Here is a 16,230-nt window from a genome sequence, read left to right as displayed (position 1 = left end):
ATTTCTGGGCGAAGGGGCCTCTGTCCCTTCCTTCTCCTCCAGCAACAAGAGGGCCCAGCTGTGTCCACTTGCCCATCTGGTCATCTTGCACTTAGCTCCGTTGACCCCATTAAAGTTTCTTTATTTGTTTGTTTTTGTGGTATTTGTTAAGTGCTTACTATGTGCCAGGCTCTGTACAAAGCTCTGGGGTAGATAAAAGCTAGTCAGGTCGGACGCAGTCCGTGTTTTTCGTTCATTCAATCGTATTTGTTGAGCGCTTACTGTACTAAATGCTTGGGGGGACACAAAATAACAATAAACAAGACACATTTCCTTCCCACATCGAGCGTGAGGTCCACAAGGGGCTCGGGTCTTAAATCTACTTTACAGATGAAGTGACTGAGGCACAGAGAAGCGAAGCGACTTGCCCGACATCACATAGCAGACTCATGGCAGAGTCATGATTAGAGCCCGGGTCCTTTTGACTCCCATGGCCATGCTCTATCTTTTAGACCACACTGCTTCTTGGGAAGACTGAAACGGAGCCGTGTTTGAAGGATCCCCTGTCCCAGCCAGCCGAGAGCATGAAAATATTGACTGTTGGCCCGGGAGCCAAGTTAAAGATCGTCGCAGGCGGGAGAGACATGGCTCCCCTCTGAATGGTTGTTTCCCTAACCGAGAAAGCCTGGTCAGGAATGAACCCTGCTGATGTACGGAGAGGGTGTGAACTGTAGGCCGTCTGTCTCCACCGCACCTCAGCTTTCCCTTTCCATCCCTCTTTTCCAATCCCAGCGGGTTTCGTTAGCCTACACGGTGTGGTGGCGATGACTGGCTTCGAGCTCCAGAGCAGACTGGAAAACCGCCGGACCCCTCAACTCTCCAACGGCCTCAATAATTGAGGCGTTAAGAGCAGGGTCGATACAAGTTAATCGGGTCGGACACGGTCCCTGCCCTGCACGGGGCTTACGGTCCCTAAGTAGGAGGAAGATCAGGTTTTGAATCACCATTTTGCCGATGAGGAAATGAGGCATAAATGAAGTTAAGCCCGAGGTCTCACAGCAGGCAAGTGATGGAGCTGGGGAAATGAGAAGCAGCATTAAGTGGCCCAGTGGAAAGCGCACGGGTCTGGGAGTCGGAGGAGCTGAGTTCTAATCCCCGTCCCCCCACTTGCCTGCTCCGGACATAGTCAGAGCTCAGTAAATTCCACTGATTGATTCAGCTATTTCATCCTGGCAGACTTTCGGGCTACTGTCGGTTTTACCCTTGGTCTCCCAGCTGCTCCCAGAGTTTATAAATCATTCAAGCCTGCCTGTTTTCTCTCTACTTGATTACAAGCCCCTAAAGGGTAGGAATGCCATCTGTTTTCTTCTGGTGAACTTTTTCACGTGCTCAATAGGTGCTCAGTAAATACCACTGCTTTGTTGGATTGGAAAAGTGCAAGGTAGCTACGACAGCATCCGGGCAGAGGCCTAGAGCAGAGAGGCCCAGGTCCCATTCATTCAGTCATTTTTTTGAGCGCTTACTGTGTGCAAAGCGCTGTACTAACCTCTTGAGAGTATCATAGAACAATAAACAGACACATTCCCTGCCCTCAACGAACTTACAGTCTAGAGGGGGAGACAGACATTAATATAAATAAATGAATAAGGGTCCCACAACGAGGGTCTCCAGTCTCAGGCTGAGAACAAGTCCTTGGACCCTCTGATGTGCCAGAGTGTTGCCGGTCCTGGCCTCCGTCTTTCCTCTGGTGACAGATCCTCAAACTTGAGGCAGGTCCTCCCAGAAGACTGAAAATCTCCCCTCTAAACCAACCTAGTGGACAGAGCACGGGCCTGGGAGTCAGAAGACCTGCATTCGAATCCCTGCTCTGCCACCTGCCTGCTGAGTGACCTGGGGCAAGTCACTTAACATCTCTGTGCCTCAGTTACCTCATCTGTAAAATGGGGATTAAGACTATGAGTTCTACCTGGCACAGGGATTGTGTCCAACCCAATTCCCTTTTGTGCTTAATACAGTGCCTGAAACATAGTAAGTGCTAAACAAATACCATCCATCGGTGTGGACAGAGCAAGGAGCAGGAGTTGAAGTTGCACAACTTCAACTCACTTCAATTGCAGCTGACTTCTGTACCTCAGTTACCTCATCTGCAAAATGGTGCTTAATACTGTGACCCCATTTAGGACGTGGACTGTGTCCAATCTGATGAGCTCGTATCTACCCCAGCCCTTAGTAAAGTAATAATGTTGGTATTTGTTAAGCGCTTACTACGTGCAGAGCACTGTTTGAAGCGCTGGGGTAGATACAGGGGAATGAGGTCGTCCCACGTGAGGCTCACAGTCTTCATCCCCCTTTTACAGATGAGGGAACTGAGGCACAGAGAAGTGAAGTGACTTGCCCTCAGTCACACTAGTATAGTGCCTGGCACATAGTAAGCGCCTAACAAACGCCCAAAAATAAATAAACTCCACCCCGCAGCAGCTGTGACCTCAGTCTGGGTGCAGAAAACATCTGAGAAGAGCCCCTGCTTCCAAGGGCCCCTCTTATCTCCTGGGCCTCCCGCCATGGCTAAGCCTGCCCCTTGGGCCTGGTTTTGAGGAAGAGTCCCGTGAAGCCGGACCCCAAGCAAACAGATAACCGGGAGAATAGGGAGTGTGGCTTGAACAGATAACTGCTCGCTGGAGTTGGGGAGAAGGCACTTTGGGAGGGAGATGAGTTATCAACCAGAGCCGCTTGCGTGGTCTGGGAATAAGCCAGACCCACCACTGCGAGCCTGCCAGAGTGGTCACAGGCCCGAACTTACCGCCCATTCCACCACCTTATTAATAATAATAATAATGATAATGGTATTTGTTAAGCACTTCCTATGTGCCGAGCACTTCTCTAAGCACTGGGATAGATACAAGGGAATCAGGTTGGACGCCGTCCCCGTCCCACAAGGGACTCACACTCCCCATTTTACAGATGAGGGAACCGAGGGGGAGAGAAACGAAGCGACTTACCCAAGGCCAAACACCAGACAAATGGCAGAGCCGGGTCTAGAGCCCACTTCCTCTGACACCGGAACCCGTGCTCTTGACACTAGGCCATGCTGCCCCATCTTCCAACCCAGGAGCTGTGGCCTATGTCTTGTGGTCAGGGAATGTGTCTGTTTATTGGTATATTGTACTTTCCCAAGTGCTTAGCACACTGCTCTGCACACAGGAAGCACTCGATAAAGCCCAGTGCTTTAAATGAATAAATAAATAATGGATGAATGAATGAAGGCCATCTGCAGAGTGACCATGAAGAAGCAGGCAGTGTACCAGGCCTGGCCAGGCTGTTTTTTCTCTTCGGTACCCTTGAACTCAAAATGGTTAAAGGGAGCAGGAGATGTTTAACTGACAGGGTGATCCACATCCCTGGAAAACTGTCAGGACAGTAATGATAGTCATAGCATTTGTTAAAGCACTTAGTATTGCCAAAACCTACAAAGCTCTGGGGTGGTTACAAGATCTTCAAGTCAGGCATACTTCCTATCCCAACATGGGGTTCACAGTCTTAGTAGGAGGGAGAACAGGTATCGAATCCCCATTGTACAGATGAGGAAGGGGGGCCACTGAGAAGGTGAAAGCGTCAATAGTGAAGTGTCATTGCTGAGAAGGAGTGTGCCATTGGCGCATAAACCAGAGCATGACGGGGAAGGTACCACAGGAAAAGCCTGCTGCTGGCGAGTGGGGTGTTTCTGTGCTTCCTTTGGGAAACGGTGTGGCCTAGTGGATAGAGCCCAGGCCTGGGAGTCGGAGGACCTGAGTTCTCATCTCGACTCCGCCGCTTACCTGCTGTGTGACCTTGGACAAGTCACTTAACTTCTGAACCTCGGTTCCCTCATCTGTAAAAGGTGGATTCAATACCTGTTCTCCCTCCTACTTAGACTGGGAGCCCCCTGTGGGACCTAGTTATCTTGTATCTACCCCAATGCTTGGTACAGAGCAAGTGCTTCATTATTATTATTATTATTACTACTGTTATAATGCACCAGAATCCTTGCCGTGAACCTGGCAGATAGAAGTAGATAGACACCTACCTGGGCACGTGATAGACTTGTTGCAGCTGGGTCTCGCGTAGGATACGGACCCGCCGTTATCAATACCACACCAGAGACCAGCTAGAGCTCTGGGTCCCAGTTCGGGGATTGGGGATAGTCCGGGAAGACAGGACCCCTGAGAGAAGTAGCTGAATGAAGACGTTAGATGGTATCTGAATGTTAATCGGCTCCGTCTCTGACAAGAGTTCGGGATCGGTGTGGGGAGGGGAGGTCTGGGGACCAGGGCTGTAGGAGAAGGTTAAAGGTACTAAGATGATTCAGCCTGGAAAGAAAACTGAGGGGATTCAATAGTTACAGTGGTACCATGGTTAGGAGAAGCAACGTGGCTTAGTAGATAGAGCACAAGCCTAGGAGTCGGAAGGCGACGGGTTCTAATCCTGGCTCCGCCACATGTCTGCTGAGTGTCCTTGGGCAAGTCATCTCACTTCTCTGGGGCTCAGTTACCTCATCTGTAAAATGGGGATTAAGAACATGAACCCTATGTGGGACAGGGACTGTATCCAACCTGAATAACTTGAATCTACCCCAGTGCTTAGAACAGTGCTTGGCAATAGTAAGTGCTTAACATGTATCACAATTATTATTACATTTCTGCCTTAAACAGCAAAAGGGATGGAGCAGCAGAAAAATTGAGCTTACGTATTAGAAAGGACTTCCACCAATAGGGTTAGGTAAATGAGTGATGGCAGGGGGGAGGAGTGGGCTGGGTATGAGAAGCAGGGGGTGTCTGCTGCCCTGAAGATCTTTAAGATACCCCCAGCCTAGAAGAGACCCTGCCCCTCCCTGCATCCTTCTGGGCTGACCTATCACCACACCTGCATGGGGTTTGGCAGAGATTGTCTCTATTTGTTGCTGAATTGTACTTTCAAGTGCTTAGGACAGTGCTCTGCACAAAGAAAGCGCTCAATAAATACGATTGAATGAATGAGTAAATGAACGGAGGTGGGGGGGGAGGGAAGGGGATTAGGATTCCATGATCTCACTGTTATTGGTGTCAATCTGGGAGAGGCCACAATTGATCTGATGTGAGACAGGTGTGGAGCAGCTGAAGGGGATTACCAAAATCCATTGCCACGGGAGGTGTGGTAAACTGACCCCTGAGAGCACCGGCTTATTGAATGGGGGATATTTTGGAGACTTCCCAGCAAGGGGGTAGGGCTCTGATCTCCTGGGAGCCGGTGGACGGAGGGGGGTTCTCTACCGGGCTAGTCGCCCACGATTAAACACCGGTCTGGTCTCTCTCCCCACGCAGGTGGTGTCTGATGCAGATGGACAAGGCGTTGCCATCACGGGGAACCAAACTTTCAACAACTGGAACTGGCCCAATGCCGTCATCTTTGCCGCCACGGTCATCACGACCATCGGTGGGTGTCGTGTGCCTGAGACCCTCTGTCCCGCCCTTCCGACCTCCCTCCCTCCCTTGTATCCGATAAACACTCAGTACACCCCACTGATGGATAGGGAGAGTCTAGAACAGCAGCCGGGCCCAGAATCCCTTGCTCCCTCCATCTCTTCCCCATCCCCTCACCCCTCCCATATTCAGATGGTGCTTTTCTTCTGGCCGGTTTGATTCTGGATGAGCTGTGGGGTGTTGGAGTCAGTGAAAAGGCAGCAGGGATGGAGGCCAAGGACAACTCACGAAGCCAAACCCCAGCTTTCCCACGCGCTCGGGTGGTGACCTCACCGCTCCTCCCGTCCCTCCTCCCCTCCACCTCTCCTCACACCCCCTCTTCCTCTTTAACGGAAGACCAGCCACCCGACAGCACTGCCACCGTCTCTCCCACCTGATCGATTCTTTCTCCTCTCTTTCCTCAGGCTATGGGAACGTCTCTCCCAAAACCCCCGCCGGGCGGCTCTTCTGCATCTTCTACGGACTTTTCGGGGTTCCCCTCTGCCTAACGTGGATCAGCGCCCTGGGGAAGTTCTTCGGGGGCCGGGCCAAGAGGCTGGGCCAGTTTCTGACCAAGAGAGGCGTGAGCTTGGTAGGAGCCAAAGCCGACTGGGTGGAGGGGTGTAAGGGGGAGGGGGTCTTCAAGCAGAAGCAGCATGCCGTAGGGGATAGAATCCAGGCCTGGGAGTCAGAAGGTCATGAGTTCTAATCCCGGATCCGCCACTCGACTGCTGTATGACCTCGGGCAGGTCCCTTCGCTTCTCTGGGCCTCAGTTTCCTCATCTGGAAAATGGGGATTGAGACTGTGAGCCCCATGGGGGACAGGGACTGTGTCCAATCCAATTCATTCATTAATTCAAAAGTATCTATTGAACATATTTATTGAGGGCTTATTGTGTGCACAGCACCGTATTAAGCGGTTGGGGAGAGTCCAATATAACAAACAGACACATTCCTGCCCACGACGAGCTTACAATCCAGAGGAGGAAATCCCACACACCCCCGTCGGGGAATCAAACCCCTGTCCCTCACATAAGAGGTGGAGATGACCACCACTATACTAATGAGGACGATTAACTTTTATCCGGCGCTGAAAGTGCTCGTTACATAGTAGGCGCTTAACAAATACCATCATTATTATCTTCCCTGGTGCTTAGGACAGTGCCTGGCTCATAGTAAGCACTTAACAAATACCACAGTTATTATCACTATTAAAGCTGGCTTTGTTTCCTTTTCGTATGTCATCACTGTCTTCCAAAAATCTGAACAGAGCCTCCCAGTTGTAGATGCCTATTCACTGTGCTCTTTTGTACACTCCCGGTTTTTGCCGGGTGTTCCTGTTGAGCTCTCGGTCAATGTTCCGTCCGGGTTTTGCCAGGAATAAGGGAGTCTTTCTCCGTGCCTTTTGACAGGGCACGGTCCACATGGAGCTACTTGGTTTAGTTTGAGACCATTGGATGAACCTGGCAGGATGCTGACAGAGCACTGAGCCCTTACTGCGGAGCTTGGTGCTCAGAAAGTACCCCGATTGGTATTGGGGTTGGGGCTTTGAAGAGAGAGGAGAGCGGGAGGAAAAATAATAACTGTGGTATTTAAGTGCTTACTACGTGTCAGGCACCGGACTAAGCCCTGGGATAGATGCGAGCTAATCAGGTTGGACGCAGTCCCTTTCTCTCACTGGGCTCAAGTCTTCATCCCCATTTTACAGATGAGGTAACTGAGGCCCAGAGAAGTGAAGTGACTTGCCCAAGGTCATCCAAAGACAAGTGGCAGAACCAGGATTAGAACCCAGTCCTTCTGAATCCCAGACCTGTGCTCTATCCATTAGGGAGTGGGGACCGGGGAAGGGAGAGGGAGAAGGGGATGGCGAAGACGATCCCAGCACCCAGCGGGACCGAGGCGGTGGGCGGGAGCGGCAGCTGGTCGGGTGGCTTCCTCCGGGCCGCCTGGGGGAGACCAGGATGGGTGAGGCCATCAAGTGTGGCATCAAGATGAGGGGACGGGAAAAGTGACAGCAACCCTGTCCTCAGGTCAGCCTAAGGCTGCCAGGCCGGTCCAAAAAGCCAGATAATGGGCCACCTCAGATGCGGAGGGACCAGGCCCATCTACACCCCTCCCCCAAGGCCTCGGGGCAGGAGGATCTGGCTTCCCTGTGGTCATCTCTTCCTCAGGAGGACCTGAATAGAGCCCTTATACGGGGCAGAGGGAAGTCGTCAGTCAGGGAAACGCTGAGCCTAGGCGACCAGAAACAAATCCTCGCTTCCCCCGTGGGAGGGACCCACCCTGAGCCACTCGACTTGGGGATTCGGTGACAGACCTCTCCCTCCCCGGTAGGCCGCATCCCGCTCTGTTCAAGCCACCGCTCTTCCTGAGGGAAGATGGGAAACCCTCCCGGCCCCCGGCGGAAGCTGCTCATTCCTAACCTCGTCGCCTGTCCGTGTCCCCTGTACAGAGAAAGGCCCAGATCACGTGCACGGCCATCTTCATCGTCTGGGGGGTCCTGGTCCACTTGGTCATCCCGCCCTTCGTGTTCATGGTGACGGAGGGCTGGGACTACATCGAGGGCCTCTACTACTCCTTCATCACCATCTCCACCATCGGCTTTGGGGATTTCGTGGCTGGTGAGTGATCCCAAGTCCCCCCTCCTTCCGGCCGGGCAAGGGAGACCCTCTGGGGCTCGGGACTTTCCAGCGGGCAGGGCCGAACCTGGAGGCACAGCTCGGCCGAGTCACCGGGAAGGGTGGGAGGCCCCCTCCCAACCAAGGGCCCACCTGACGGAAGTACAGATGAAGCCGGGGGGAGGGTGGTGGAGGCATGGCGTGACCGGATCCAGGTGGGGTTAGCTCCGAACCCCCGTGACCTCTGAGTCGCTCCCGCCCGCGAAACTCCCGTGCCGTTTCCCAATCCTGGGTCGCGGGCCCCGGCTGCCGGGAAGCGGGAGGGGCTCCGGGGTTGAGCCGGGTTCCGATTCCATCCCTGCCGCTGACTCACCCCCGCCCAGCCCCAGCGGAGCCGGCGCCGTCAACCCCGGGCCCCGGCCCACCCCCTGGGTGGCGGAGGCCGGGGTCGGGGTCGGGTCCCCGGGGAGATCAGTTGATAAACGGGGCCTCGCTCAGCCGCTTGGCCGCTTGCGGAATTTCCTCCATACCCCGGTGCCAGCCCCGTCCCAACATCGCGGCCTCCTCGATACGAGATTCCAGACACACCTCTTGGCCCCGGGCTCTACTCCTGACCCCTGCTTAAGTGCTCTGGGTCCTGGAATCTAGCGAGTTTGCTCACTCTCTCTTCTCTCCGTCTCTCCCTTTCACTCTTCCTCTACTTGCTCAATCAGGAGGCTGGGGAGGGGAACTCTGCTTCCTTGGGAGTGTGTTTGTTTTCTTCTTCGGTTTCGTCTTTTTTGGTGTGCGTGTGTGCTGATATTTAAGTGCTCCCTAAGTGCCAGGCACTGTACTAAGCGCTGAGGTCGACACGAGCTAATCCGGTCGGACACAGCACCACGTCCCGCAGGGGCTCACGGTCTTGATCCTCATTTTAAAGATGAGGGAACCGAGGCACAGAGAGATGAAGTGGCTTGCCGATGGTCACGGAGCAGACAAGTGGCGGCGGCGGCGGGATTAGAACCCGGGTTCTTCTGACTCCCGGGCCCGTTTTCTGTCCACTGGGCCACGCTGCTTCTCGGCGTGGCTTTGATCACCCAGATCCCCGGGTAACCACCACTCAGCAGCACTGATGAAGTCCCTGGTCGAGTTCCAGGAGGAAGGGGAATGTATAAATACTTTAAAGCACTCAATCGCCTTGCCCCCTTCCCGCTACTACAAGCCAGCCCGCACACACTTGGCTCCTCTGACGATAACCTACTCAATGTACCTCGATCGCATCTATCTCTCCGCCTAACCTGGAACCCCCCCAACTTCTTCCTATCTGACAGTTACTCCCCCACCACCCCCAGCTTCAAACCCTTATTGAAAGCACATCTCTTCGAAGAGACCTTCCTTGCCTAAACCCCTCTTTCCTTTTCTTCCATTCCCTTCTCCGTCACCCTGACTTCTTCCCTTCATTCATCCCCTCCCCCCCACAACCCTGCAGCATTTATGTCCGTATCCGTAATTTATTTATATTAACGTCTGTCTCCTCCTCTAGACTGTAAGCTCAACGTGTCGGTTACTGCTATATTGTACTCCACCAAGCGCTTAGTACAGTGTTCTGCACACAGTAAGCGCTTAATAAATGTGATTGATTAATTGAAATAATAATAATGTTGGCATTTGTTGAGCGCTTACTAGGTGCAGAGTACTGTTCTAAGCGCTAGGGTAAATACAGGGTGATCACGTTGTCCCACGTGGGGCTCACAGTTTTAATCCCCGTTTTACGGATGAGGTAACTGAGGCACAGAGAAATGAAGTGACTTGCCCACAGTCACACAGCTGACAAGTGGCGGAGCTGGGATTCGAACCCATGACCTCTGACTCCCAAGCCCGGGCTCTTTCCACTGAGCCACGTTGCTTCTCTTATGAAATGATCCACGGGGGTACCAGCAACAAAAACAAAAACCCTGAGGTACTGTCGGTCTCCATGGAGGGAGCGAGGGGGTGGTCAGGGTGACCACCTATACATGGAATAAATAAAGTAGATAGAACCCAGATGTCAAACGGAAAAGCCATTTTGTAGTGAGTTGGCTTTAGGGGCCTCAGTGACCAGAGATGGACCGTCTGGGAGATAACGTTTGAGACTCACGTCATCTGCTTTAAAAAAGTTCCGGTTTCTTGGCATCACGAGGAGCAGAAGGTCCCGACGGTCGAGTACTGGGGGGACGGGAGCCAGAGATTGGGGAATGCGGGAGAAATGCGGACTGGGAGGGAATTGGCTCTAAAGAACGAACGGGCCAAAGAGCTACAAATCTTGTCAGAGACCGGGGATGAGCGAGTATGCGAGTCCGATTATCAAAGCTGGGGGACGTCACCGCCGTAGCCTGGACACGTAGCTAGTTTTAAAAACAAATCGTTGCCATTCTACTAACGGTTTCAGAGCAGTTATTCCGGACTTAATGCTCGGGAACACCTCGGTCCCCGGTAACTTCAGGAGAGTGCTCTGCCAGCCATACTCCCTAATAATAATTATAACAATTCCATTTGTTAAGCACTTACTGTGTGCCAGGCACTGTTCAAACGCTGGGGTGGATACAAAAAAATTGGACACGGTCCCTATCCCACATGGGGCTCACGGCCTCAATCCCCATTTTACAGATGAGGAAACTGAGGCACAGAGAAGTGACGTGAGCTGCCCAAAGTCACACAGCAGACAAGGGCCGGAGCCTAGATTAGAACCCAGAGTAGAACTGCCCTACCAGGCAAAGGTGAACAGACCTGGGAAGAAGAAGAATGAAGGAGGGAAAAAAATCAATGATCCCTGTGTCTTTTCCACATCTGTCCTGATCTCTGCCTCTTCAACGGGGCTGTAGGTCGAACTGAATCTGCCCTGATCAGTCTGCCCTACCTTCCCCTCTAGAATGTTCCTCAATGTCTTCCCCTTTCTGTCAGTCAGTGGATCGTATTTACTGAGCACTTACTGTGTGCAGAGCACTGCCCTAAGCACTTGGGAGAGGACAGTATAACAGTGGACACATTCCCTGCCCACAACAAATTCGATCTCAAAGCATCCGGTTCAGGCTCCCATTGGCCTCGGATGGTTTGGGATCTGACTGACTCAGCGCCCTGTGTCGTCTTGTGAGATTCATAACCTCAACCTAATGCACGGTATAACGGATAGACCCCGGGCCCGGGAGTCAGAAGGTCGAGGGGTCTAATCCCGGCTCTGCCACGTGTCTGCTATGTGGCCTTGGGCCGGTCACTTCACTTCTCTGTGCCTCAGTTGCCTCATCGGTAAAATGGAGATTGAGATTGTGAGCCATGTGGGGCAGGGACTGGATCCAACCCGATTTGCTTGTATCCACCCCAGTGCTTAGAAAGTACCTGGAACGTAGTAAGCTCCTAACAAGTACCATAATTTTTATCATGACCTCGGGCAAGTCGCATAACTTCGCTGTGCCTCAGTTTGCCGTAATAATAGTGATTTTGTTAAGCACTTACTATGTGCCAGGCGCTGTACTAAGCACCAAGGTAGAAATGTAATAATAGAATTGGACATTGTCCCTGTCCTACATAGGGCTCCCTCTCTCAACCTCCATTTTACAGATGAGGAGACTGAGGCCAGAGAAGCGACACACACAGCAGACAAGTGGCGGAGCCGGGATTAGAACCCAGGTCCTTCTGACTCCCGGGCCCGGGTTCTATCCACTAGGCCACGCTGGTTAATCTCTGCCTCCGTGTCTCTTCTAGGAGTGAATCCTGATGCCAACTATCACGCCCTGTACCGTTACTTCGTGGAGCTGTGGATCTACTTGGGGTTGGCCTGGCTGAGCCTGTTCGTGAACTGGAAAGTGAGCATGTTCGTGGAAGTGCACAAGGCCATCAAGAAACGGCGGCGGCGGAGGAAAGAGTCCTTCGAGAGCTCGCCCCACTCCAAGAAGGCTCTCCAGATGGGCAACCCCAAGGACGTCAACATCTTCAGCTTCCTCTCCAAGAAGGAGGAGACCTACAACGACCTCATCAAGCAGATCGGCAAGAAGGCCCTGAAGACCGGAGGGGAGAAGGAGGCCGGGACGGGGCCAGAGGCGGCCGGGTCGGGCCCCCCGGGCCCGGAACGGGCGCCGCTGGTGCACTACACCAAGAGCCGGATGAGCTGCGAAGAGGTCGCGCAGGCCCTCAGGAGCAAAGGGCACGTGAGCCGACCCCAGTCCCCCGGCCGGACCGGGGAGGAAACCGTGATCATCAATCAGTTGGACCGGATCAGCGAGGAGGAGGGTGAGGCCTGGGACGCCCGCGACTCGCGCCCCCTGATCTTCGAGAACGCCAACATCAACTTCGTCAACGAGGACGGGCTCTCCGACGAGGAGACGTCCAAGTCCTCTCTGGACGACAACCTGGCCGAGGAGCCCGCGACGCCTCAGAACCTGGTCGAGGCCCCTTCGTCCGACGAGTCGACTTTCACCAGCAACGAGTCGGAGGTGTCCGTGCCTTACGAGCAGCTTTTGAACGATTACAACAAAGCCAACATCCCCAAGGGCACGTGAGGCTTCCCAGCCCCTCCCTCCCGGCCCCGGCACATCCCGGGAAAGCCGTCAACTCCAGGAAGGACGGTCTGAGGACTGGGAGAAACCGGGAGAGAGAAGGCCGAAACCCGACCCCCACCCCCCTCCGTTCCGAGCACATCTCTGCGGCTCCCCGGGAATGACTGTCGAATGACCGGATGGAACTGACGTTTCGAACCTAAGGATTCGATTCTTTTCGACCAATTCTTTTCACTTCTAATTCAGGAGGGGCGACAGATGGGGAAGAAGAGGGACAGCTCTAAGGAATACACTGGACCTGTGGCTTGCTGTCGGATTCGGGCTAGAAAATCTTCCCCTCTCTCACCCCCCTCCTGATTCCGGGGAGGGAGCTTCCCACTTCTGGGGGCGAGGCCACAGGTCAGAACTCCTATGGAGGGGCAAGTTGGGGGAGGGCCAACCATTGGCTCCAGGCTCCCTTCTCCCCTTCCCCATTTTAAGGAATGGTTCCTCCCCTGAGAAGGTCGCCAATCTGCCGACCCAGACTGTGGTTGAACAACCACTGGGGCATTCTGGGATTCCAGGGGTGTTTCCTGGTTTGGGAGTGGGAGGGGGAAATGGTAGCCAGCCAAGAGTAGGATGGCCATTGCCCTCACAAGAAATCGCCCCACCCCAACTCCACTAGGGGAGAATTCTGGCCTGTCACTCTCTAGCCTGGTGACACCCCACGGGCATTTCCTGGGTGCTGGATTAGAATCCCAAACCCCCTCTGTCCAGCCCTTTTCTTCTCGAAAGTGACTGTGGATGGGTGAGCAGGTGATAGCATCCCTTCCCTCAAGAGGGGATGACCGGGAAGGCGGAAGAGGAGATGTGTCCCACGGGATGGGGCAAGGGGTCAGGAGCAACTACCTTCCCAGAGCCCCCTGGACGGCCAAACCTGCTCCTCATGGTTTCCGTGTCCTGCCTGATACGACGTGGCCAGCTCTCACTGGTTTGAAAAGCACAGGAAAGCACAGACCCAAAGATCTCCCCTCTAGCGGCAGCCCACCTGGAAGTCTTTCTGCCTCCGGGCCGGCCCCCAAGACCAGTGTGGTTCTGGAAACTCTTGTTATAGTGCGTTCTCCCAAGTGCTTAGTACAGTCGATTGGTCGTAAAAACCCACGGGGGGGGAAGACTGAGGGAACCCAAGACGGGGAGGGATGCAGCCAGACCCTGAAAGGCCGAGGGAGATTGCCCCCTGCTCCAGGCCGTTGGGGGCCTCATTGGCCAGAGCCAGTTGAACCGGCCTCAGGCGGAGCGGGAGCGGACACGTTCACCGTGCCGTTGCTGCTTTTACCTCATGATGTAGGCAGAGCACCCCAGTACTTGGGGAGGGGGCCGGGAGAGCCGAGCCGGGCACCCCAGGAGGGAATCCTGGTTCGGAGAGAGGTATCTTACTCCCAGTTCGCCGGGGGGGCCGAGCCGGGCACCCCAGGAGGGAATCCTGGTTCGGAGATAGGTATCTTACTCCCAGTTCCGCTTCTCGGGGAAGGCTCTTGTGTTTTTCAGTGTCTCTTGAGTGTCCGCAGTGACCAGGATCTCACTTCTGGGCAGGAGCTGGAAGAGGACTGCCCAATCCAACACTTTAATAAGGAAAACACTCCGGCCTCCAGCTGTGGGCCGCAACCCCAGCCGTGCCCCTAGCGAGCACCTGACCGAATCCAGACCCCTCGACCGTGGTCAGAGCTGACTGGGGCACTCATCCGAGCAGTGCCGAGTTGGGGAATTTGTTCCCTCTCCCCGAGGCCGACCCTCTCCCCGTGGCCGTCTGTTTATCCCAGTTTGATTCCCAGACCTTCAAGCGGAGGGGCTGTGGCTTGTAGTGGACAGTAGAGACTGTGGGCCCTCCTGACACAGGTCGGCCTGACCACGGTGACCAAAGCGGCCACCGCCGGGGGCTGGGCCGGAAGCTGAGGTCGGCCTTCGCTCCTGATTTCTGAGATCGTGGCCAGAAATACTTCACGAGTATTTGTGCCTCGGAGACACGGCCCGCCGAGCGGGAAGGCGGCAGGGTGAACAGGAGGCGGCCGAGATTGCGGCCCCAGCTGCTGTTTTCGGGGAGATGACTGGAATGGGAAACTGTTTGTGTTGGGAGACTGGGGGAGGAGGGATAAGATTTCACGGGAGGGATTCTGCTCCTCTTCGGGCTTTATTGTTTTTTGAGTTTCTAGTTTGGGAGAGATTTGCAGGTTTACGAACGGACTGTGGCTGGCTGCTGTTAAGGGGGTTGAAAGGTAAAACAGATTCTGCTACCTGGGGAAGGAGCTTACTTGCCTGTTGCTGCTGTTCAAGGTTCCTTCCCTGAGGGTTCCCTGGATCAAGGAAGTCCAGCTCAGGCCTGTGACCCTGTGACCCAATTGGGACACCTGACTCCAGGTCACAAACCCACATGCACATCTATCTACGCACACGTGTATGTGTGCACACTTGCAGAATCTGGGTTCGCTCTATGTGAAGAGCAATCGCGAACCTTCATCGGAATGGGAAGAATCATCCCCGTGCCGCTGTCGTCTGTTCCAACTCTCCTGTTTTTCTCTTTTTGTCTGTATTTTTTTTATTATATATATATATTTTTTAACTCCACTCGATCCTGTCTGGAATGAATTGTGGGCATTGGTACGAAGCTGCTTGACCCGGGGATGGAATCCGTGGCGGGGCCACTGGATGGTATCTGAGGAGAGGAAGCGATCACATCCAAAGTTTAGTTCCAAAACCTGGAGAAACTGGAGAAACTGGAGGGAAGAGGTCGAGCAGAGGGGGCCGTGGGGCCTGCCTCTCTGACGTGGTGGGGCTGAGGGGATCCTGGAGCCACGGGAAAGGGGTCCACGCTCAGCCCACCTCGTCCTCTTGTTCTGAGCCAAGGAGGGGAATCCGAGTCCTTACATTTCCACGATTTGTACTGGCGAGTTGGCCTTTATCCTGTGAATGCAACATTCCTCTCGTCGCTGATTGTCACTGGAATCACTGTATGTAAATATCGGAAAGCTTCCTGTAAAGTGTAATTTATTTTGATGTTTTACAATAAAAAAGAAAACGCAACAGCTGGTCTGGTGTTGCTCGGGTCTGTGGACGGAGAAGAGCCTCACTCTAGGTTTTTTGGTTTTAAAATGACTCTCAAGTCTGATCAGCTATTGCTGTCGGGTACTTCCATGACAGGATTTTTTTTTTTGGTGATGGTGTGAAGGGGATGGCCCCCAGGACTTTTAGGGTTGCTGTTCCCTTTTTAATAATTGTGGTATTTGTTATTTGTTAAACTCTTACTATGTGCCAGGCACTGTTCTAAGTGCTGGAGTAGATACGAGCAAATTGGGTTGGGCACCGTCCTGTCCCACATGGAGCTCACAGTCTTCATCCCCATTTTACAGACGAGATAACTGGGGCACAGAGAAGTGACTTGCCCAAGGTCACACAGCAAACTAGTGGCAGAGCTGGGCTTAGAACTCCCAGACCCGTGCTTTTCCTACTGGACCATGTTGCTTCCTCCGGCCCCCTCGGAGAGCCCTCAGCTAGAAGGATCTTAACCTTACATAATGTAACTTCTGAGCCTCAGTTTTCTGATCTGTAAAATGGAGATTCAATACCAGTTCCCCCTTCTAGTTAGACTGCGAGCCCCGTGCGGAAAAGGGACTGTGT

The 16,230-nt window shown here is 53.7% G+C and overlaps 1 protein-coding gene across 1 annotated transcript in view; it reads left to right on the top strand.

Annotated features, from left to right (window-relative positions):
- KCNK5 (potassium two pore domain channel subfamily K member 5) overlaps positions 1-15,641 on the top strand; it is a 54,664-nt gene extending 39,023 nt beyond the window's left edge. The window contains exons 2-5 of the mRNA XM_029047005.2: positions 5,316-5,427; positions 5,879-6,045; positions 7,906-8,074; positions 11,789-15,641. Of these exons, the coding sequence (XP_028902838.1) occupies positions 5,316-5,427; positions 5,879-6,045; positions 7,906-8,074; positions 11,789-12,582 (1,242 nt within the window). The 3' untranslated portion in view covers positions 12,583-15,641. The remainder of the gene's footprint in view (positions 1-5,315; positions 5,428-5,878; positions 6,046-7,905; positions 8,075-11,788) is intronic.
- Positions 15,642-16,230: the final 589 nt, after the last annotated feature.

The sequence above is a fragment of the Ornithorhynchus anatinus genome, chromosome 19 (assembly GCF_004115215.2).
Source record: "Ornithorhynchus anatinus isolate Pmale09 chromosome 19, mOrnAna1.pri.v4, whole genome shotgun sequence".
Classification (NCBI taxonomy): domain Eukaryota; kingdom Metazoa; phylum Chordata; class Mammalia; order Monotremata; family Ornithorhynchidae; genus Ornithorhynchus; species Ornithorhynchus anatinus.
Note: the sequence above shows the minus strand (reverse complement) of the source record. Positions and strands in the feature narration are given on the sequence as shown.